Here is a 24,760-nt window from a genome sequence, read left to right as displayed (position 1 = left end):
TAAAATTCCTTCATTTCCTCATTCACTATAGCATCTGTCAGAGAAACCCAGAGTATCAATATTTGCTCCATAGCTAGTGAAAAACAACAAACTGAACCACTCGGGCCTGTATAGTTTTTCCCAGAACTTTTCTTGTTTTGTGACATTAGAGTTTCCAAACTTATCCACAAAGGTAATGTAGATCTTCTTATGCTATGTCCTCTTCTTCTGTAATTAGACTAGGTACTAAAACCATTATCAATGACACACTGATGTTTACTTTTCTTGTCTACACTTCCTGCCTGTGGAATAACATCACCACACTTTTGAAAGCTTCATCACATATTTACAAAGTTTCTTCAATGCTCGCTGATTTCCAAAGTACAGAAGTTGCTACTATAAGCAAAACAGTCATCACAAAGTTAGGCTTTCCAATGGTCTGTTCCTTTGGTAACTATTGAACTGGACATGTAATAGGGAACAAATATGTCATAACATTTTTTCCTAAATAAGGAATATAATTTCGAGCATTTGGATAAAAGTTGACATGTTACCAAGTAGACAGATTACAGTTTTTGTTTCTGACAATGTAAAAATATTCCTTTTAAATATAAAGGAATTACAAAGAGCCTCTGTGGATGCAAACTATTGGACATCAAAAACCTTTGCTTAACTTTATTATAAATTTACAAGTTATTGATTTTTAAATGCTCACATATTGAACCTAACTTTTAGCTAGGCTATTCCTGTAATAGTACATTTTGTAGAAACAGAGCCTCAGTGAATACATACTGCAGAAAACTGCTCACATGCAGTAATACAATTTGCATGTCTAAAATTCAATCAGCATTTTTCTTTTCTACAAGACTCTATGACTAAAATCCAAATGTTTATTTCTGTTGTAGGATAAAACATCAATGTGTTATTTCCTATAGGAACAGCTGAGAATATAAACAAAAATGAATTTATCTGGATTAAAACTTAAAAGAATAAATTTTATTTACTACAAAGGTCTTTGTTTTTCAGTGTTTAAAGGATCTGAGATGACTATGAAAAATGGCAAGCTAGCAACCAACCCCGATGGATCAAACCCGATATATCAAAAGAAATGATGGGACTGCTCCACAAAAATGCTGTCAAGTTGTCAATGACCATGCATAAATCACAGGCAGTACTTGCCACAAGGGACAAGCAGACAACTTGGCTAATATCTTAGCAATAACATAGCTGACCAAATGCCTAACAGAAAGAAATAATACTATTACTCATAATTTCAGACACAGAAGTAACCAGCGATCCCAACCTGAGATCATGTTCTGGTTTAGCAAGGAGCAGCTTTTGGCTTAGTAACAGGGGGAGCGGGTTGCAGTGAATACCTGGTGAAGAGTTTGCGGACTCTCCCCCGGCTCCTGGGTTCACACCCACCTCTGGCCCGGCTGGGCCAATCTGGCGCCTCTGCCATCACTATTTAGGGGACGGGAATTCGGAATGCGAGTCAGGAGGTGTAAGAGTGATACAAGACGGAGGCGACCACGCGGACCCTTCAGCCAGAGAAGGAGGAAGGAAGGAGAAGCAATAGACCAGAGACTCCTCTGCAAGCCATGGCGAGAATGCAGCTGTACCCATGCAACCTATGGAGATCCATGGCAGGACCAAGAGTTACCAGCAGCTCCATGTGAGTGAGCCCGGATGGGCGAGGGACTGTGTGGGGAGACGGCCATGACCTAAGAATTGGTCTTGTAGACATGACCTAAGAAAACCTAAGAATTACTCGCTGTAAATATAGTATTATTTATCCTTTTTTCAGAGGACCATCTTGGTAGAAGTTTTTTTATATAGGGATGTCAATACTAATGCTGAACAACAACATATATTTTTCGGTTGGAGACACAGTACAGATTAATTCAACTTGTCAAAAAAAAAAAAAAGATAGAGTCAAGACACTCTGAAGTAAAATACAACAGGAAAGAGGTAGCTGTATTTCCAAAGTAGTCATCAGCTTTATGGGGAAAAAAAAATTGTGAGAATAATTTGCCACTGGAGAGAAAACAGAAAAAAACAGAGAAGGCATTGAATTGTGTTTGCATTGACTAAACAAAAGATGTTTTTTTAAACACTGTCTATAAAGAGCATTTCTTTAAATGAAAGCACCAAAGCTACCCCATTCATTGGCTCAGAAATTGTTCTGGTTTAGCAAGGAGCAGCTTTTGGCTTAGTAACAGGGGGAGCGGGTTGCAGTGAAGACCCGGTAAAGAGTTTGCGGACCCTCCCCCGGCTCCTGGGTTCACACCCACCTCCGGCCCGGCTGGGCCAATCTGGCGCCTCTGCGATCACTATTTAGGGGACGGGAATTTGAAATGCGAGGCAGGAGGTGTAAGAGGGATACAAGATGGAGGCGACCACGCGGACCCTTCAGCCAGAGGAGGAAGTAAGGAGGAGCAGTAGACCGGAGACCCTTCTGCAGGCCGTGGCGAGAATGCAAGCTGTGCCCCTGAAACCTGTGGAGATCCGTGGCAGGACTGAGAGCCACCAGCAGCTCCATGTGAGTGAGCCCGGACGGGCGAGGGACTGTGTGGGGAGATGGCCATGGCCCAGGCCGTGTTGGAGAGCCTGCACGCCGCAGAGCAGCCCCACACGAGAGGCAGAGAAGAGCTGCAGCCTCTGGAATGGGTGCACGTCGGAGCAGCCCGTGCAGGGCTGCCATGCGTGTGAGTTACCCCACGGACTCGCAGGGAGGACTGGTGTGGAGTTCACCCGTCCTGAGGAGGGACAGACGGCAGAAGCTATTAGGAGCAGACTGACTGAGACCTCCACTGCCTGCCCCCCCGAATCGTTCAGGGGGGGGCAAGGTAAAAACCTCGGGATCAGGGCTCTGAGCCCGGGAAGAGGGGAGGTGTGGCGGGAAGGTGTTCTTAAAAAGGCTGGTTGGACTTTCCATTGATGTATTACTCTGTGTTGTTTCGTTTTGGTTATGTTTTGGGTTTTTTGTGGGTATGTTTTAGTTGATGTTGCATTAAATTATTTTCTGTTTTCTTCCCCAAACCGAGTAGCCTGGTCTGTTTTGTCCTGAACCTTAAGCGGCAATTAAGCCCTCCCTGCCCTCGAGCAATCCTCAGCCTCTTCGGTACTTGAGGCTAATCGTGGCCTTTGTTCCCTGATGGGCCTAAACCAGGACAGAAATGCCATGGAAAATACTCAGGGAGCTAACGGAGAGCTTAGCAAAGGAGACAATCACCAAAAACTACTGAATTGTCTGAAAGACGCAGAAAATAACTCCAACTGGTATAAGTGTTAAGCAACAGAAATTGAAGAAGATAAACTACAACTGTATGAAAAGATTGCCATAAATCCATTATCAAAAGCTAATGGTCCAGTTCTAACAATGTTCACAGCAAGATGACTAGAAGTCACTGGCTATAAATTCAACAAACAGGTTACTTTCTGATATCCCAGATTTCCCAGTCAGAAAAAAGTCCTGTAAAATTAAAAGAATCAGCTACATTGATTATTTAGGTCTTAAAAAAAACACTGTAGAATTTATATATATAATAAAATACTACATATATTTAAAAAAAATAAAGCTGACAAGAGACAATTAGACCATTTACTGAAAATGGAAAGTTTATGTCTATTTAAAGAAAAAATTATTGTCCAAAAATATATCAACTTTGACTTTGCTTTTGTTGACAGTTAGAAATCTAAACCACTACATAACGCACCTCTTCTGGGTTAGAGCATTTCAGACACAGAATTGCTTTAAAATACTGCAAGAGTGCTGATGGAATGGGCAGGGGTGCTCGCCAAGTCACTGTCCATCATTTATCAGCAGTCCTGGCTGACTGGAGAGATCCCATCTGATTGGAAGTCAGACAGTGTAACACCCACATATAAGAAGGGATGGAAGGATGACCTGGAAAATGACAGGCCTGTCAGTTTGACTTCAGTGCTCAGGAAGCTGATGGAGCAGGTCATCCCAAGTTTTATTATGCAGCACATGCGAGACAATCAGGTGATCAGGCCCAGTCAGCACGCGTTTATGAAGGGCAGGTCCTGTTTAACAAACCTGATCTCCTTCTATGATGGTGACCTGCTTGTTGGATGAAGGAAAGGCTGTGGATGTTGTCCACTTTGACTTTGGTAAGGCATTTGACACTGTTTCCACTGCATTCTCTTAGGGAAATTGGCTGACCTTGATGAGCATACACTTTCCTGGACAAAAAATTGGTGAGGTGGTCAGATCCAAACAGTCATGGTCAATAGAGTTAAATCCAGTTGGCTGGTGGTCACCAGTGGTGTCCCCTGCGGCTCAGTACTGGGCCCACTCCTGTTTAACATCTTTATTAATGATCTGGATGAGGGGATAGAGGGTACCCTTAGTAAGTTTGCAGATGACATCAAGCTGGGTGGAAGTGTCAATCTGATTGAGGGTAGGGAAGCTTTACAGAGAGACCTAGATAGGCTGGATCACTGGGCCAAGGCCAGTGCCTTGAGTTTCAATAAGGCCAAGAGCTGGGTCCTGCAGTTGGGCCACAACAACCCCCAGCAGCGCTACAGGCTTGGGGAGGAGTGGCTGGAAAGCTGCCAGGCAGAGAGGGACCTGGAAGTGTTGGTTGACAGTGGCTGAACATGAGCCAGCAGTGTGCCCAGGTGGCCAAGAAGACTAATGGCATCCTTGTCTGTATCAGGAACAGTGTTGTCAGCAGGAAGACAGAGGTGATCCCCGCACTCAAATTCTGTGTCCAGTTTTGGGCTCCTTTCTACCAGAAAGACATTCAGGTACTAGAGAGGATACAGAGGCAGGGTACCAAGCTAGCAAAGCATTTGGAGCATGTCTCCTATGAGGAACGGCTGAGGGATCTGGGGCTGTTTAACCTGGAGAAAAGAAGGCTCGGGAGAGACCTGATCACTTTCTACATCTACCTGAAAAGAAGCTGTAGTGAGGTGGGGGCTGGTCTGTTCTGCCTAGTAACAAGCAATAGAACAAGAGGAAATGGCCACAAGTTGTGCCAAGGGAGGTTCAGGCTGGATACGAGGAGGAATTTCTTTATCAAAAGGGTTGTCAGGCATTGGATCAGGCTGCCCAGGGAGGTGTTGGAGTCGTTGTCCCTGGAGGTGTTTAGGAGATGGTTGGATATTGCACTTAGGGAAATGGTCTAGTGGTTGATAGGACTTGATAGTTGGACTCAATGATCTTAAAGGTCTCTTCCAGCTGAAACAATGCTGTGATTCTGAGACCTCACTTATAAGTTTTTCCTGTGTTTTTCAGTGTCTTGGACTTTACTTACCACTTTGATAAGGAGTTGTAGTCCTTCATGGCTGCCCAACACAGGTATGCTAACATACTACTAATATACCATATGGCATCTTTAAGACTGAAAGTATCCCATCAATTACTACCTATGCTCCTAGGATTTTACACGTCAACGTTAAACAATAGTAAGTGATACCAGGCTGCTGATTAGCTAGGCCTCAACATGTCCTAAGATGCATCTAAATAACAGTTGTTTCAAAATAATGAATCACAGATCTATTTCATTTGCTTTCTTGGTCTTCAAAGTTGCTTTGCATTTGTCATGGTTTGACATGACAGCCTTTTCTGGTATGGGGGAAGGGGCTGTAAATATGGCTCCTGCAAGAAGTTGCTCACAACTCTCCCCAGCTCAGAAAAGGCTCACTTCTGGGGCTGAGCCAATTAGACGCCTCCACGATCACTTTTTAAGAAGAAGCCGGAAGGGGAGGTGTCTTCCTCCATTTTCTTTCCTTCTTCTGCCCCTTCTTCTCTTCTTCTGGCTGGTGGTGGTGCAAGGAGTAGGAACGGTGAGAGAAACAACCATGCGGACTCCAAGGTCAGTGATGAAAGGGAGGAGGTGTACTGTAGCAGAGACTCCCCTGCATTCTATGGAGAGAACTGGTGAAGCTGAGATTTATTTTCATTTCTTTAAAGACCCCACATCAGCGGGAGAGACTCATTTTGATAATGAGCCCGCATCAGGGGCAGAGACTCATTTTGCTAAAGCTGACCCCGGACCAGGGGCAGCGATTCACTTCATTAAAGGCCCCGAGCCAGGGACAGTGATTTTGGCCGGAGGAGGCCTTGTCCCGAAGGAGGGGCCCTTTATCACTATGGCCGGAGCAGGCCCTGTCCCGAGGAAGGGACCCAATATCCACAGCTGCAACTGTGGGGAGGAACCCACGACAAAGCAGCTCATTAAACTTATGCCCAGAAGAGGCCTTGTCCCGAGAGAGGGACCTTGCAACTGCAGAAACTGCAACCGCGGTGAAGAATCCACGTCAGAGATATTCACCAAGGACTGTGTCCCGAGGAAGGGACCTTGCAAGTGCAGAAACTGCAACCGCGGTGAAGAATCCATGTCAGAGATATTCACCAAGGACTGTGTCCCGTGTGAGGGAACCTGTATCGGCAGAAGCCGCAGCTGCTGGGAACAACCCACACCAGAGAAGTTTGTTAAGGACTGTGTTCCGGGGGAGGAACCCCGTGTTGGAGCAGGGGAAGAATGCCAGGAGTCATCCTCATCTGAGAAGACAGAAGCGGCAAAGCCCATCTGTGAGAGACTGACCACATTCCCCACTCCCTGCCCCCCTGAGCTGTTGCGGGGGGGAGGAGGTAGAGATATCGGGAGCAGTGAGCTGGGCCGGGGAAGAAAGGAGGGATGGGGGAGGGAGATCTTAAAGTGCTGGTTGTAATTTTCCAATCATCCTACTCCCTTTTTGCTTTTATTCTGTTCTGTTTCTTGTAGAATAAACTTTCCTACTTTCCTCTCTAAGTCGAGTACTAGAGTCTGTTTTGCCCAGAACCATAATTGGCAGTGAGCCCTCCCTGCCCTTGTCTCAATCCACAACAATCTTGCTTATCTTTTTACTCCCATTTCGCTGGGTCCTCCGCCATCTTAACGAGGGTGGGGGTGAATGGGGGCATCGAGCGAGAAACTGTCGTGGTGCTGTTGTGCTAGCTGGGCCAAACCACGACAGCATTACATGATGAAATAGGTAGTTTTCAACACAGCTTTTACCCCATTAACAACTTTAAGAGGAAACTCTTCTCTGGAGCTACAGCATTCATTGTCAGGAGTTTCTAAACTGGTGGACCTGCAGGGAGGTTGGACTAGATAATCTTTAGAGGTCCCTTCCAACCCCTTCCATTCTATGATTCCATGATTCTGTGATAGAGCAGCCCTTTCTGCAGAGCATAAAGCATATGCCTAAGGGCTAGAAACTCTCACATGTTCCTTCTCCCCACCCTTATATGAATGTTATGTGCTCTGTTCAAGAGAAAACTTAGGAACAATTGTCAATAAAAATAAAATGCCTAAGACAAAATCCTACTACTACAGATTACATTTACAATTTAATTCTTAGCTGCTTCAGTGTCATAGCTAAGTTGGAAAGCTGGTACTGAGGCCACATCATACTTGTTTGTCCTAGGAAGGCTTTGACTTCAGATCTCTTCTACTTTATTTCTGAAGTCACATAAAGCAGCACAAAATGAAATTTTGTTTGTAGAAGTCTTATGTTTTCATCTGTTCCTCTTACAGCTTACATCCTTCTCTGAAATCACATAGGACACCACACTTGGTAATGCAGTGGAGTATGGAACATCATTTCCACATTTTCTTAGGATAGACTCACAAGATGCACATATCAGGAACTATACCTAAAAAAGATGCTCTCCCCATCCTTTGCTCCCCCTCTTATACTGATTTCATGGTTTGACATGGAGCCATTTCTGTTAATGGCTAAGAGGCTGTAAAGATGGCTCCTGTAAGAAGTTGCTTGAAACTCTACCCAGCTCCGAGCCAGACCCACTTCTGGGGCTGAGCCAATTAGGTGCCTCCACGATCACTTTTTAAGAAGAGGGTTCTTCCTGTTCCTTCTTGTTCTGTCCTTCCTTTTTTTCCAGATGGTAGTGGTGCAAGGAGTTGGGAGAGCGAGAGAAGCAACCATGTGGACCCCAAGGTCAGTGAGGGAAGAGAGTTGTGCTGGAGCAGAGACTCCTGTGCATCCTGTGGAGAGGGCTGGTGAAGCAGAGATTTGTTTGCACTTCATAAAAGACCTGGCACCATGGGCAGTGGCTATGCCCGAAGGAGGCCATGTCCCGTGTGAGGGTCCCCATATACACAGCTTTGTAGCTGTTGCGAAGAGTCCATGCCAAAGAAATTCTTTAAAATTATGCCCATAGGAGGCTGTGTCCCATGGGAGGGACCCTGTATTGGCAGAAGCTGTAGCTGCTGGGAAGAACCTACGCCAGAAAAATTCGTTAAGGACTGCGTCCCTAGTGAGGGACCCCGCATCATAGCAGGGGAAGAACACGAGGAGTCATCCTCCTCTGAGAAGAGAGAAGTGGCAGAGACCATCTGTGAGAGACTGACCACATTCCCTATTCCCTGCCCCCACGAGCCTTTGAGGGGGGAGGAGGTAGAGATATCAGGAGCAGTGAGTTGAGCTTGGGAAGAAAGGAAAGATGGGGGAGGGAGATCTTAAAGTGCTGGTTGTAATTTTCTCATTATCCTGCTCTGTTTTTGCTTTTTGTTCTGTTCTGTTTCATGTACGCAGTAGAATAAACTTTCCTTACTTTCCTCTCTAAGTCGAGTACTGGAGTCTGTCTTGTTCAATGGCAGTGAACCCTCCTTGCACTTGTCTTAATCCAAAAGGTCCTTGGTTATCTTTTTTTCCTCCCATTTCACTGCTCTCCTAAGGAAGGTAGGGTTGGATGGGGCACACCGACTGAGACTGTTGTGGTGCTTCATTGCTTGCTGGGTAAAACTGTGACAAATGACTGGCCCAAAAATGAGCCAGTGCTGTTTACTACAGTCAGAGTAAGTAAGTTAGTAGTTCTCTGTTCAAACAAAAACAAAGAAACAAAGAAGGCAGCTCTAAAGAGTCCCCTCTATACACCTACAGCTGTTGGGAGAAAAGGGGAAAGAAGCAGCAAATCATCCTGCTCTGCTGTTGGCAATCATGTAGCAGAAGGCTCACTGGACATTCACACTATGCCTGCTAATTTCTAGTTATTAATGTGAATTAATGTGAATGCACAGCACATTCTCCTTTATAAAACAGCTCTATTTTCTTGAGAATAACTTTATTAGAAACATTACTAGCTGCTAAAAACGCTGAGATTCATTTGAAACAGTCTTAACTGTGTGAGAGTTTACACAGTAACCTAATAATTTATTACCTAAATAATTGATTACTCTTTTAAGAACTTACAAACCCTTCCATCAAAATGATCAAGGTTGTAAAATGATTATTCTCATCTCCAGTATGGGTGGTGATAACCTATTGCCACATATCAACCTGGGTCCAGATAATGTCAATCATTACAGGCAGTTAAAGAAGGCTGTATTTCAAAAAATTCAAATAATGTCCAAGGTGTGCCACTTGAGATCACAGAATCTAGATGACAGGAACATTTGAATTTGGAGAAAACCCCAAAGCTTTAAGAAAATACTTAAAGAATTAAGTTTGACTACTTCAGTAGTAACAACAACCTGTTTGTCCCATAGTAAATAGCTAATAGTTGTGTTAATGACGTCAGAAATGCTGTACAGCTCAAAGGAGTTTAAAACTGTACATTACTTAGAACTAAAGAGATTCACTGAGAAACTTAACAGAACTTATATCACCTTGTCTTGGAGTTATGGTTGTGATAAAACTCAGAGAGACGTCCCTGGATGTACAAAATCAAACCTATCTTGGCACTGCGTGAAACCAGTCCCTGTTTCCCAGAATGGAAAAGGAAACAGCCATCAGAATGTCATGTATTGAAATGATTTAAAAAAACATAATGGATTCAGTGTAAGGAGATCCAGTCAGAAGTAGATAAAATCAAAATAAATTGTATGAACAGAACACATGCGTACAATTCTTAGAAATGGTAAGCTCTAATAATAGTCTTATACACAATTAAGCAGCCCAAGAGGCAAAATTCTTGAGAAAGGCTCTTTGAAAATATGAAAGTTAAAGAGGTCACTTTCAAGGTCCAGATAACTTGGTACAAATGCATGCTTCAAAACTTGACATATGAAAAGCCTAAAAGCTCATCACAACTATTATTATCTATATGACAGTCCCCAAACACTCCAAGAGACTTTCCAGTTGAAACAGAAATTCTACTGGAACATTTAAAATGCACAAATAGTCCATGATGAAAGTCAGGAAGATTGGAGGTGTCTTGCAAAATGCTACAAAAGCATATTTTCATGACAAGCCTGGTTTGAATCAAGGAACAAACTATAAAATCCTTACCAAGCTTACCACACACACTCTCAAGAAGTTTTACAGAAAGTGTTAAGCATTCTGGAATTATGGGAATACATGGTAAGCCTTGAGTTCAAAGGTCTTTAGCTTCACCTGCTGTTGCCACCTAAGGAAGCCAAAACCATCACGTTCTGCAGGAAGTCCAGGCAGCCAACATAACCACTATATCCGATGGTAGCTGCCTGTGCACTCCAGAATTTAAAGACACAATCTCAACATATCCTTAGATGAGCATGAACAGAAGAAATTTGCATTCTCTACTGACCACATGCCATCATTTGGACATGGCAGTTATCCAAAACACCAGCACCTTTGTTGCCTAAAATGAAAAAGTCAACCACTGAGCTGTCACGGAAGCAGAACGCGAATTTATATAAGTTTCAGTAACAGCATAGCCCCTTCCCAGATCTGCGTAAAGGACACAAATAAGCCTGAAAAGGTATTCTAGTCAAGAGATAATCACAAGTACTCTAAAAATAAACACCTTGTGAAACATACAAAGTTTTCAACATATCGGCTGAACCTGTATTTACATTTACACGAGTGAAGCAGAAATGAACAAAACCCCTTGAAGTGTGGCCTTTCTAATCAAAGCTCTATCTCTGCGTGTGACAATACTGTCTTGAAGCAGAAACATATTGCCATAGATTTACTAAGCAGCAAAATTGTATGTGTTAAAATCCTAATTTATCACTCCTCCCCTGTTAATTAAAGTCATAGCAAGAACCCTTTGCCTCCATGAAAGTCCAAATCCAGTACAGGAAAATTATCTAGTGGTTTTTTGTACTCACCCACAGAAAAAGGAAACATGATACAGTACTGAGATTATCTGTGTTTATGTATGCTAATTCATATGAGTTTATTCATTGGTTTTACATATCAAAAAAGAAACTGTAACCTGTATAAAGAGATACTCTGATATTTGTCATTTTAACTATTCTACCTGCAAGTGCCAGCACCTGCATGCCCACTTAACCTACAGAAGTACATGGAGATGATTCTCAAAGTTCTGTCTTCCAGAACAAACGAAATGTATCCTCAGCACAAAGAAATTACGCTATTTTGAGAAAAAAACTCAAACTTCTAAGAATCAAGCATCAAGTAGTTATTTTTAAAATTCCATTGTTTTACCTTTCTGCAATGATGTTTGCTATAGTGCAACTATACATATAATTCAATAGCATCACAACATGTGATATGTAGGCTCAGTGTCTAGAACACAACTTTTTGCACCAAGTAGGATGACATACCTGTAGGCACAAATGTGGCTTGGACCAGCCAGCTTGAATAAAGCCAGTAGGGACAAGTTAACGCAGCTGGCAAGCTACTTCCAATTATCAGAAACAGGTGTTGCAAGTTAATCAATTGGGCCCTGGGTGATCACATGGGCAGAAGCAGCATATAAGGAAGTAGCTAGCAAAGGAAGGGTGGCTTTGAGTCAACTCTGTTGGTTGTACTATGTTGCCTGTGTATTGCTCTGCACGTGCATTACCTAGATTCTCTATGACTTTAAATGAATATTGCTTGCACCGCTACAACATTTGGTGACCCCGACATGATCAGCCGAATTTGTTGGATTAAGAACCCTTGGCAGAAAAGCACCTGGATTCCTGTTTGAAAAGGCAAGTCACCTGAGTAAACTGGTATAATGGGAAAAATGATGAGCAAAGAGGAAAATCCTATTGATACCCTCCAGCATATCCTTGCTGAGAAAGGATTCAATTATGAAAGAGAGGATTTATTAAGACTTATAAGATGAGGAAAGGAAGTAGGTCTCTGTCTCCCCCCAAGAAGTAGATGAAAAGGGACATTGGGAAAATCTAGGAGATGTGTAATAATGCTATTGGCCTGTGTAAATTAGTATCATCCATTCTACAATAGCTACAAGCTGAGCGTGCTACAGCTGCTGCCATGAAAGCAGAAAATGCTATACCATCTGCATTCCCAGTAGATGCTAAAAGGTTCTTTGGAGGTGACTTTATAGTGCCATCAGCTCCACCTCTAGAAGAAAATACTAAGAGAGTCTTTGGAGGGGATAATTTCATAATACCCTCGGCTCCACCTCTAAAAGAGGAGAACATGGATGTGAGCACCCTTCCCCCCCCCCCCCGCCCCCACCCCAAACCCCCTAGAGCACCGTTCCAGGAGCCGAATGTGTGCATTGCTTCTCCTCCCCTCCCACCCACCCTTCACCATCCTGCCCCATCCCATCCTGCTGCTATGCCTGAAGGAGTACCTGGCAGAGAACGAAAGGTATGCTTTGCCCACAATACTACGGATCTGCCATTGCCCCTGAGCTCATCAATCCCTGAGTGTATTCCTCTTCCATCATCACCCCCAACATCTAGTGAAGGGAAAGATCAACAAAGACAATTGTTAAAGGAAGAATTAATAAGAGACGGAGAAGATCTGAAACAGATTTTGGCCCATTTGGAGGAACTGATGGAAAAGCCAAAAGCAACAGCTAATTAACTGTTGGAATAGATTAATGAATTAACTAAACCAGAGATTAAAGTTTCACCCCACAGGTGCTCAGAGATTCCCCGGCCAGATGACTATGATCTGCCTAAAAAATAGAGAGGCCTCATACGTGATGCAGTAATTGAAGGAGAATTTATTCCACAAGCCTTTCCAGTAATAGCAGCACAAAGACAATGGGCACCTTTGGATTGGAAGTTGGTAAGGGAAGGCCAGAAAGCTATGATGCAACATGGCTTGACCAACCCATAAGTTCAAACTTTATTGGATCATATTTTTGTCAGCGGATTAATGACTCCATTTGACTGCTGGAAGCTAGCAGAAACCTTCCTGAAGCCCACTCAGGTGTTACTATGGGAGTCTGAATGGGAAAAAAGAGTTGATATGGCAGTAGTAGAAAATATGGACTTACCACAGGGAGGGAGATCCGCAGCCAGTCGTCACAGCAGATATGATGTTAGAAAAAGGATTGTTTGCTGACCCTCAGGTACAAGCCTGACTCCATGAAGCTATTTTGCAGCAAACAGAGACACTGGCTTGTCAAGCGTTTAAGATCATCCCTGACATGGGGGTGCCAGTTCCCTCATACACAACCATTATACAGAAACCCAATGAGCCTTTTATGATCTTTTTAGACTGTCTAAGAGCAGCTCTGGATCATATACCAAACATGTCAGCTGAAGTAAAAGCGGAAATAGGGTTACACTTAGCAGTTGCTAACGCTAACCATGATTGCAAAAAGATCCTGCAGGCTCTCCCATGGATGGCAACTTTGGTTGACATGATAGAAGCCTGCTCTCAGGTAGGATCATCAGCACATTTAGCTGAAGCCATGGCAACAGCATTGAAACCATTAGTTCAATAACACAAAGGAAGTCAGAGGCCAAAATGCTTTAACTGTGGAAAAATAGGACATGTGAAAAATCAATGTCGGTCCAGACCATTGGTATGGACAAACAGCTCCACCAGACCATTGGGATCCAACGGCAGATTTAATGGCAATTGTTACAGATGTGGCAAGTTTGGACATAGAGCCACTGAGTGCCGCTCTCGAGTGGCCAGACACGCAATGCCTAAGGGAAACGGGTTAATGAGTGCAAAAAGGATGAGCGCGATGACACAAAAACACTCTTCAGCACCAGTGGCTGCCTGGATGGCCTCAGATCAGCCACCGCAAGAAGCGCAGGAGTGGATGTGGAAACAGCAGTAGATGTAACCATCCACAATAGAGAGGTTACTTATCTCATCCAGTGCTAATGGACCCTTTGATTATGGTTTAAGTGCTCTGCTTTTAGGATGGTCATCGGCCTCTCGACAGGGTATTTTTGTGCTCCCTGGTGTTATTGATGCGGATTGTGAAGGAAACATTGGAATAAAGGTTAAAATTTGGTAGCCACCAGTTTATATACCTAAAGGAACTAAAATAGCTCAATTAGTTCCTTTCAGAGCTAAAGTTCCATTTGCAGAGAGTCGTAAGCGTCAAGATGATGGTTTGGGATCTACCGGAGTACCTGAGGTAAGACTGGCAATGCCACTTTCACAGGGAAAGCCCACTCAGACGGTTGTATTCCAACATTCAAATGGTGAACACATGGTTGGGTACAACACATTACTGGATACAGGAGCAGACATTACCATTGTTCCGTTATCCTATTGGCTAAAAAGCTGGCCTTTGGAGAATTTAGACACTCCTGTTGTCGGAGTAGGAGGAACACAACAAAAATTAGCAGAGACCTGATTTCGGTATGCATACAGGATGAAAAGAATAGATGTGTGCAAATTAGACCCTATGTAATGAACATTTCAGTTTGGCTTTTAGGTAGAGATGCCTTAAACCAAATGCGTTTTCGTTTGTCAAATTAAAATTTTTAATGGCAGCCATTGATGGGCGACCAATCCTGAAGTTAACCTGGCTTACAGATAAATCAGTTTGGACTGATCAGTGGCCGCTGAGTAAAGAAAAGCTTGCCCAGATTCATGAATTAATAAAGGAACAATTAGAAAAAGGTCATATTAAGCCATCCACTAGTCCATGGAATACACTAATTTTTACTATCCCTAAAAAATCAGGGAAATGGAGGCTGTTACACGATCTAAGAGCTGTTAATGTTGCAGGACATGGGTGCTTTACAGCCAGGATTACCCTCTCCTGCAATGCTTCCAAAAGAATGGCCCCTGTTGGTGATTGACCTAAAGGACTGTTTTTTCACAATTCCCCCACATGAGGATGACAGTGAGAAGTTTGCTTTTACAGTACTAACTATCAACAAACAAGAGCCGGCAAAATGATATCAATGGACTGTTTTACCTCAGGGAGTGAAGAACTTGCCAACTATTTGTCAAACATGTTGCTTGGGCGCTGGCACCCCTGCGCAAAAAATACCCTGATGTTATATTTTACGATTGTATGGATGATATCCTGATTGCAGGAAAAGACCTAGACCAGCATCAGATTCTACAAGAAGTGAAGCGACAGTTGAGCATCTCTGGGTTGGTGATTGCGCCAGAAAAGACACAAATGCATGCCTCTTGGAAATATTTAGGTAATATTATCACCTATGCACACATTTATCCTCAGAAGGTGGCAATTAAAACAGAAATTGCTAATTTAACAGATGTTCAAAAGCTAATAGGTGATATCCAATGGGTACGAACCACATGCGGTATCACGAATGAGGATCTTGTGCCACTAATGCCTTTGTTAAAGAGCTCAGTAGAGGCTGACAGTGCGCGAAAACTGTCCCGGCATCAAATACAAGCAATAAAAAAGATAGGAAACAAGATAGTCAATAACTACAGTCATCGATATGATCCTGACTTGTCAAGACTTTGACTTGCATGGTCAAAACCAGCATGTAATGGCAGTCTTGATGCAATGGGATTCAGTAGTGAAAGACCCATTGAGGATCCTGGAGTGAATATTTTTGCCATATAATTTGCAAAAAATAATCTAGAGGCAATTGCGAAAATAATAGTTAAGGCCAGAAAACGTCTGCTGGAAATAGCAGGGATTGAGGCAGACGTCATTTTTGTTCCTCTCACAGATGAATTCTTGAAGTGGGCGCTGCAACAATCTGATGAATTACAGTGGGCCTTATTGTCATATCCAGGGACTATAATCATTATCCAGCCCATAAATTGTTTTCTGTTAAATTTCAAATGGAAGACCAGCCATTGAGATCAGCAGTACCCATTAAAGGCCGGACTGTTTTTACTGATGGAAGTAAGATCCAAGCCAAAGCAGGAGTGGTTTGGTGGGAGAATGGAAAACGGTAGAACCTAATTGTTCACTCCCAAGGCAGCTCAGTTCAACTGCTAGAGCTTATGGCTGTAGTTAAAACTTGAGAGACATGGCCAGACGTCCTATTAAACATCATCTTTGATTCCCTATATGTGGTCGATGCTGTTACTTGATTAGAGAGAGCGTTGTTGAAAGAAATCTCCAATCCAAATCTGTGTAACTTATTTCTACAGCTCTGACATCAGATAAATGAACGTCAAACTGCTTATTATACTGGACATATTCGAAGCCATTTGGGCTTAAAAGATGGCCTATCAGTTGGCAATGAAATTGTTGACAGGATAGTAGCAGCTCTTTTACTGATACCTACGGGGCCAATAATTGACAAATTTTCTCAAGCCTGAAGATCGCACAACTTTTTTCACCAAGGTGCGAAAATGACGGCAAAGCAGTTTGACTTGACCATATTGGATGCTCAGGGTATCATTTCCACATGCCCTGCATGCCAGAAACAAATCAGCCTAGGAGTAAGAGTCAATCCCAGGGGTCTGGCACCATTAGGAATATGGCAATCGGATATCACTGTCTATGCTCCCTTTGCACGATTTAAACAAATATATGTCACCATTGATACCTATTCAGCCATGGTTTGGGCCACAGCCTTAACCAGCGACAGTGCTCGAGATGTCATAAGACAGTGGAGGAGTTGCTTTGCAGTCCTTGGTGTTCCAAGAGAGATAAAAACTGATAATGGCTTGGGATACACAGCCAGTAGAACACGTAAGTTTCTGAACTTATGGAGTGTCAAACATACTACTGGAATCCCAGGAAATTCTACCAGTCAAGCCATTATTGAATGTACACATCAAACCTTAAAAGGACTGCTAGAAAAACAAAAAAAGGGGGAAAGAGGGGGTAAGCCCTCAAGATAGACTGATGAAAGCTCTTTATACAATGAATCATCTCAGAATTGTGGCAAACCGGAATGAACCACCAGCATTAACACACTTTGCCCAAATGAGTTGGGATTTAGATTTTACTGACAAATCAAAAGCTTGGTATAAGAATCCCACTCCTGGAGAGTGGCAAGGACCTGCAGATCTGTTAACATGGGGAAGAGTCTATGCTTATGTCATTACAGATCAAGGTCCCTGGTGGATTCTGGCAAAACGGATCAAGCCACATCAACCGAAAGGACTTAATGACTGTAAGAGCAATGGAAAAAACAATCTTGAGGAAAAAAACGAGTGATCCACCCTCAATACATCACTCTATTAAAAGATAAACCCTGTCAATTGTGGCACCACATATGCTGCTGCAAATTCCTCCAGCAATCTGTATTGCATTAAAAGAATTGAAGAAATTAACAAGACAGCCACTGGAAACTTGAAAGCAAAAATGGTATGTTTTCTACGGATGAAGAGATACTTCCATCTTACAGATAATGCTCACAGATCAGCATGCTAAAGACGTTGAAGAAAAGTCCGAAACTACATTCAGGAAACAGAAATATCAGTGGAGTTACCAAGAACTCATCCCTTCCTGCCAGTGTGCGTCCCTCCTAGCAACATATATCAGATTATGTTTGAGTTTATGGATTTCTGTATTATATTGTTCAGTGATGTAGCTGTTATTGACCTGTTGTTGTAAACTCATGGCCATGAGTAAAAATATTTGTTTTCTTCATGTACCTTTAATTTTTAAATGTGTTGCTAAAGGCTGGCGGGTCCAAAAAAGAAAAAGGGGGGAAATGTAGGCAGAAATATGGCTTGGACCAGCCAGCTTGAATAAAGATGGTAGGGACAAGTTAATGCAGCTGGCAAGCTACTGCCAATTATCAGAAACAGGTGTTGCAAGTTAATCAATTGGGCCCAGGGTGATCACATGGGTAGAAGCAGCATATAAGGAGTAGCTAGCAAAGGAAGGGTGGCTTTGAGTCAAATGTTGATTGTACGATGTTGCCCGTATACGTCTCTGCATGTGCATTACCTAGATTCTCTGTGACTTTGAATGACTATTGCTTGCACTGCTACAACACGTACCCACAAATTATTTACTGTCTTTCTTCTGAATTTGCACACTTAACTTTGACTAGTCAGAAGGCTGCTAAAGCCCAAGTGTCATAACTGAGAGATGACAGTGCTCTCTGTCAGGCTATACAGAATGTTTCTTGGATAAGGCAGCAGGTATGTAGACAGTTTAGGACATCGGAAATAATAAGAAGCAGTTTGCACCCTCTTCTCTAGCATGCCTAGAAATTTGATCTCTCAATGACAGCTAAAACCCTTACACGAACCAAAGGAAAACCCACCAAAAGAGGCAGCGGCCCTCTCAAAGCCAAGTTATAACCACTGACGTGTGTTAGCATGAACTGCACCAGCTGTCGGGCTTCGGGAGGACCAGAAGCAACGTCAGTTGTGCCAGGAGTCTCAGTCCGGCCGCCCCGCAGTGCGGCGGGACAGCCCCGTCCCCACAGTGCCCTGCTCCACAGTGCGAAGACAGAGTACAGGGGTTCGCAACGCGTCCCGTAGGCGCCCAGCGAGGCGGGGGACAGCCGCGTACGCCGAAGCCCTCCAGCAGAACCAGGCAGCGGCTGGAGACGGGCGGCCGGGAGAAGCAGCCCAGCCGCAAGCCGCTCTGCTCTGCCCTGCCGCGGCGGTGCCCGCTCACCTTGGAGGCGCTTCTGATACTGCTCCAGGGAGTGTTCCAGGGCGGGCTCCGCGCGGGCCTCCCGCATGAGGACACCGCCAGCTCCCAGGGAAGCAGCCGGCGCTGCCCCACACGACGGGGCCCCGCAGCGCTGGTGGGTGACAGTAGTTCCACTCGCTGTGTCTTCCCACGCTCCGCAACTGCCGCGGGCTCCGCGAAGAACCACAACTCCCACAATGCGTGCGGGGACCCCTCCAGCTCCTCAGCGTCGGCCGTTGCTACCTGCCACTGGCACACACCGCCACAGCTGCGCGCGGCGACGCTCGGGACGCGCCACGCCTCCCAGCTCCGCGAGACGCGCGGACACGGGCAGCAGGACTACAAGTCCCAGGATGCAGCGCGCCGCGCCGCGCGCCTAGAGAAGTGGAGTCCCCGCTGGCTGCCTCTCCCACCCCAGACAGCAGGAGGCGGGGGGGTCGCCGCTTCTTTCTCCTTTGTTGTGGATGGCGGCTGCGTTCGCGCCTGCGCACAGCACAACTCTTCCGCCTACGTCCTCGAGCCCGCAGGCACTGGCTATGGCGCAAGTTCAGTCATAGCCGAGGAAGATGAGAGGGGGAAGCTGTGTTTACCTCCCGCCACCGCGTACTCCAGAGCATGCGCAGCGGGAGCCCGGCGATCGCAGCGAAGAAAGCCATTGTCTGAAGCTGGCGCAGGCGCAGTTGGGCGCCGCCGCCGCTCGGCCCTTGGTGCTTGTGCACTCTGCCCCCCTCCCCCCCCGCATTGTGTTAGCCCGGGTGGCGCCTGCGCAGTGCCGTGCCCTGCTTTGCCCGTTAGCCGCTATGTGCAGGGAATAAGGTTGGAGTCGTTGGCAGAGGGACACCGACCAGAGCGCCCCGCCCCTGCTCCTGCCCCGCGGGGATGCCGGCTCAGCACCGGCGGCACCGCTAGGGACGGCTCCTCCCCAGCGCGGCGAGCCTCCTCGAAGGGGTGAGTGAGGATGCTGCCGCCCTGGCTGCGGGTCGGGCGGGAGCCGTGACGGGGAGAGGGACTGGGGTCGCGCCGTTTGTCCGCCTCCGCGCCCTCCCGGTGCCTATTGTGTCAGGCAGTCTTCGCCCACCGGGACCTGGTGCCGTGCGGTGGGGGCTGCGGACGGCGGAGGGGGCGGTAGCGCGGCCCAAGCAAGCCCGCATCCCCTCCCTTTTCCCCCTGGGTCCAGGGGCTGCCCCGCTCCCCCGTCGCCTTTTCCCCTTGTAAGCGCGGCGGGGCCGGTGGCGGGGGGCTGACGCTGCCCCGGGGTCATCGGCGCAGACGGGATGCGGACGGCGCTGTCCGGTCGCGCTGCCTGCGTCCCCCTTCCCCTCTCCGCCCGATGGGCGCCCGGCCGGGGGCGCCGCCGGCACACCCACCCACCCAGCCGGCCGCGGCGCGGGGGCTGGGGCGCCGCAGCCTGCCTTCCCCTCCCGCGCGAGGATTTCCGTGATTCGAACGGACATTTCCAGAGATTTTTTTTTTATTTTTTTTTTTTCTCGATTGTTCCTGTTTTACAAACGGCCGCGGGGCTGGAGGTGGCATGTTTCTGCAGATGTAAAAATCACTTATGTCGTTATTTGAGACGTGCTATTTCCTCCCCGACCCCTTAAAATAACATCTTCTGAGAAATGAAGATGAGAGAAATGGAGAGACGATGGAGAAGATCTTCTGCGGTTTGCCTTTTCTCTTACTGCGTATTTTCACCCAAAGAGGCTGGTCTTGAGCATTCAAAAATAGTCTCCTGAAGGCGTGATCTCTCATTTCCTGAGGATCTTCCTGGACAAAACCTGAAATAACGCATTTTGTGCTTAGTGAGGAGAAGCAGGGCCGGGCTCACTTTTGTCTTCATGGCATGGAAACGAACGAGTTACCGAGCTAACAAAAACCCGATGGCGGTTTTCGAGCAGAACGCGCGTTGCAGTAGAGGAAGCTACCGTCGAGGCGGGCGACGGAGCCCTCCTCCGCTCCTGCGCGCGCCGCCGGCTGCAGGCGGGGGCGCGCGCGCGCGCCTCGCGCTGGCTTCCCGCCGCAGCCCACCGGCCGGCGCGTGGCACGGAGTCCCGCGTCGGCGCGGATGCGTCCCGCGGCGGCTGCGGGCTCGGTCCAGGGCAGCGCGCCGCTGACGTGCGCTGGTCACCGGCCACTGGGGCCTCATTTTAGGCGTTTTTTAGATAAGTTGACAGTTAATCCCTCTGTTCTTACACCTTTGCGGGAAGAAATGAGATGTAGATGCTATGCTGATGAGTTGGAAATATCCAAGAGCTGCGTTCTGATGAAAAGAGATTACAGATTGCATCCAGTGATATGCAATTTGAAGAAATTATTTTCTTCTGCCTGAAAGCAAAAGTGCTCATCAAATATTTACTTGGTTTGAAAGAATAAAGCCTGGTGTAGCTCTGTAATGATCATCTTTTCTCCTTTAGAATATCATTCAAGACACTGTGACTGTGTTCTTTGCCTTGGGATTGCCCATGTAAAATGATATGTGGGACCAGACAGTTTTTGTAAACCGAACGAGGACATGATTAAATATACTGTGATTTCCTGTGATGAATTTCCTCTGGGAATTAGTTTATGTCCAGATACTGAGAAGTCTGTCTTACTGAAACTGAACTCAGTTAGTATGGAAACTTCTCAACTTTAAATTTTATTTTATAAGGGAATGTAGTTTGTTTTTTTTTTTTTTTTTTTGGTCTGGTGGCAATTAGGCCAAATAGAACAGGGTAGCTGACAATACACAGAATTTTGTCAAAATCTTGATAATTCAAAGTTATTTTTAATGGATCAGCTAAAATCTCTCTATTAAATTCTCTTAAGGAGAATCATTCTGACAGAAGAGTTGTTACCAAACTTACTTTATAGTGGTACTGCTTTTATTTTTTTGACAGGTGACTACTTCTGATATCTATCGTGTCTGACTTTTGCAAAGAAGAACAGGTACTTGCTGCTCTGTGCTTCATCAACTGTGACAGACTTGGCAGGCAGAATTTTTAAAGAATTTTGTTGATAACATATTAGCCGGAAAAGAACAAGATTATGGGAGTGAACAGAAATCTATGTTCATTTGTAGATGGGAGTTAGGAAGCTTCCATGAATGACTGGAATGAAACCTTAAGGCATGAGTAGCTTGAGAAATTGATTTTCAAGTACCATTTCCAGTTTTTACACATGAAGGAACCATAGAATGGTAGGGGTTGGAAGGGACCTTTAGAGATCATCTAGTCCAACCCTCCTGCAGAAGCAGGTCGTACAGGAACATGTCCAGGTGGGTCTTGAAGATCTCCAAGGAAGGAGACTCCACAACCCCTCTGGGCAGCCTGTTCCAGTGCTCCGTCACCCTCACAGCAAAACAGTTTTTTCTTAGGTTTAAGTGGAACTGTTTGTGTTCCAGCTTCATCCCATTACCCTTTGTCCTGTTGCTAGCTACAGTAGAAAAAAGGGTATGTAATGTATACTGATGCCATAATATCTCCTAAAAAGACAATTTCTGTTAGCACCATATTTTTTAGCTTTGCAGGCAAATTGGAACTGAGGAAAAACAGGTTTTTACTTTATCTAGAAAGCCAAGAAAATCTACGAATTGATTTGAACAGAGGAGCCAGGCATTGAGTCCACACAAATAGTAGAATTTACTTACAGAAATTCTTCTGCTTCTAGCACTTGTGAGATTGTAAGAAGGCACAATGGCATGCACTTGACTTCTTTGAAGAACATACTGCATAATGCAGTAGAAAATGATGTAGTTGTCACCAGGACACTGAAATTTCAGGAAAGTTCTTTGTTACTGGGGGGACAAAGCTTCAAACCTACTATCTGAGAGCAAGCGTTGGATATGTGTATCTTTTCTAAGGTACACCTCCTCACTGTGCTAAGTGAGCCAGCCTATGGTGTTTTTTCCTTGTCTGTTAGGTTTATAATGCTCTGACTGAGTGCCTGCATTTCTTTTGTTCTAACATTTACCATTTTGTATCCATGCATTTTCAATGGACTGGTCTACAGAGAGTAACTTCCTTGAGCACACAATGATAATGTGTCTCTGGATCTGAGTCCAACTGTGTTGAATGAGGCAGATGTCACGGGAAAAAAAAATAGTGTGTGATCATGTGACTTAAATTGTAACAATGCATGGAAATTAGGATGAGAAAGGCATACAAATGACTTGTTTAAACAATTTTGTGTATCTTTTGTACAGTTACTCATAAAAATATTGGAATAAATTGCAAATACTTGGTTCATTCTTGTAGTTTAGTTTTTCTGACTCTACTCCCAAAAAGCTGGAAAACTGATTTTATTTACAAATGCGTTTGTAGTGAGAATGACCTTTTTAATGATTTTTTTTCCTTAAGAAACCTTGTAGATTTTAAATACAAGGTAGTTTTTTATCATGTATTATGTCAAAAGCAGTTTATTCTAGAGGTTTCAAATAAACCCACAAAGATTTAGTAGATTGTTGACATAATTAGATTTCAGAGAGGGAGATGTGTGTTTGGGAAAGGACTGAATGCTATATCACTGAGTTTGAAGCATGTCGTGTAGGCTCTCAGATGATGGAGAAGGGGAGTAGGTGGATGTCGGAGATTGGCAGTTCTCCATTCTTAAAGCTTCTGCGTGGAGTATTTCCAGTTACTCACTCCTCAGGGTTTGGCGCAGCTGTATTGCTCTGTTGCAGTGGCTCTGGTACTTTTCTAAGTAGATGAGAAGTTAATTCACTGGACTAACCTAGCAGAAAGCTGTTTCTTGTCATTCTGTTTTGCATAGTCCTCCCCCTTCCCCCTAGCAAATTGAGTTACCTTATTGTCTGGTCAGATGACTGCCAGAACACATACACAGAATGGGATTAGTGGTGTCAAGCTTGGGAGAAGGGAATACTCCCTTTTTCAGTAGCAAACATACATTTTATCTGCTTAGCTGTCCTATCTGGCTGTCTCCTGTGCCACTTTAGGCTACTACAGTCAGAAAGGGGTGAGTTATTTATAAATCCAAGAAAACAAAATAATTAGGATACTGTGTTTGTTCTTATTGTTAGCCTTTATTTACTGTCCGTGGTATGTGAAATGTTCACAGCCACAGACTAAACATTCAGAACATCTCACTGGATGAAAAAATGTTTCTCTGCAAATCAGATATGAGAAGAGGGAGGAGATGTGATTGGCCACTGTTAAGTGGTGTGGCCTTTGTACAAGGAGAAGCAGAATTTTTGTGCCAGGCTAGTAATGGTATCTTCTCTTTTACAGAGTTAAAGGCTGTAAGTCTTCAAATATTTTCATATATTTTCTTGCCTGGTTAGTAGTTTTGAAGCGTGGGGTTTTATGTGAGTTGTAGAAAAGTGAGATCTGGAGCATCTTCTCTCTTTTCATCTGTTGAATTCTCTATAGCACGTGATTTTTTTCTTCTTTGTGTGAGACTGACACATTTGTCAACTTTGCTTTTCCTTTTCTTCTTCTCCTCTTAGAAACTGGTTTTGAAAAACAGACTTCCTTAGGTAGGTGCTTCTTAAATCTCCAACGTCATCTACTGGTGAGCTGAATCAGCTCACCAACTGCAGCCCTTGTATAGTGTAGCTGCTTCAGTTTGTCCCGTTAAAAAAATGCCAATCCTTGCAATAAATGTCATAGGGTCCTCTGTTTACTTTTTACATTCTTATGAACTAAAATGGTTTATGTTCTGATCTTTTCCATGAAGCTAAGAGGGCATCTTCCTTAACCGGTAGCTGGATCATCTGAAGTCTGTGTGATGGGCTTTCCAGATCTCATCTCATTTTATGCTTCATTCCAAATGAGATTCTGGTTCTGCTCATTTTGTTTCTTTCTGGGAAGAACTGTAATTATTGAGCTTTTCAGAGCAGTAATAACAGAAGTAGTGCCACTCCTTGGTGTTTTCAAGATGTTATTAGTCTTTGGATGTGGTGTTGCATGAAAAACTTGTAATCAATCCTTTAGCTAACCATTATGGTTTGAAAGTAGCAGTACATTGAATGCATTAAATCAAAGGTACTTAAAACTTCTCCCTCAAAATTACATGCCTAAATAATTTTGTTGATCTTTCTATTGAATTGTAAATATTTGGTCATCTAAATATGTGATCTATTCTGTGTTCAAAATGAAA

At 44.5% G+C, this 24,760-nt stretch overlaps 2 protein-coding genes across 8 annotated transcripts in view; one reads left to right on the top strand and one right to left on the bottom strand.

Annotated features, from left to right (window-relative positions):
• Positions 1-18,970, bottom strand: part of SDCCAG8 (SHH signaling and ciliogenesis regulator SDCCAG8) — a 124,749-nt gene extending 105,779 nt beyond the window's left edge. For both annotated transcript variants that reach the window (XM_061991062.1, XM_061991063.1), the window contains exon 1: positions 18,647-18,970. In XM_061991062.1, the coding sequence (XP_061847046.1) occupies positions 18,647-18,713 (67 nt within the window). In that variant the 5' untranslated portion in view covers positions 18,714-18,970. The remainder of the gene's footprint in view (positions 1-18,646) is intronic.
• A 426-nt stretch (positions 18,971-19,396) lies between these two features.
• CEP170 (centrosomal protein 170) overlaps positions 19,397-24,760 on the top strand; it is a 91,806-nt gene continuing 86,442 nt past the window's right edge. For 5 of the 6 annotated variants that reach the window (XM_061991060.1, XM_061991061.1, XM_061991058.1 and 2 more), the window contains exon 1: positions 19,397-19,612. The gene's annotated coding sequence lies outside the window, so the exon portion shown is untranslated. Of the gene's footprint in view, positions 19,613-21,543; positions 21,593-24,760 lie in introns of all 6 variants that reach the window. The other variant, XM_061991056.1, reaches the window with a different exon arrangement.

The sequence above is a fragment of the Colius striatus genome, chromosome 2 (assembly GCF_028858725.1).
Source record: "Colius striatus isolate bColStr4 chromosome 2, bColStr4.1.hap1, whole genome shotgun sequence".
Taxonomy (NCBI): Eukaryota; Metazoa; Chordata; class Aves; order Coliiformes; family Coliidae; genus Colius; species Colius striatus.
The sequence above is the reverse complement of the archived record's forward strand: the minus strand, read 5'-3'. Positions and strand labels throughout refer to the sequence as shown.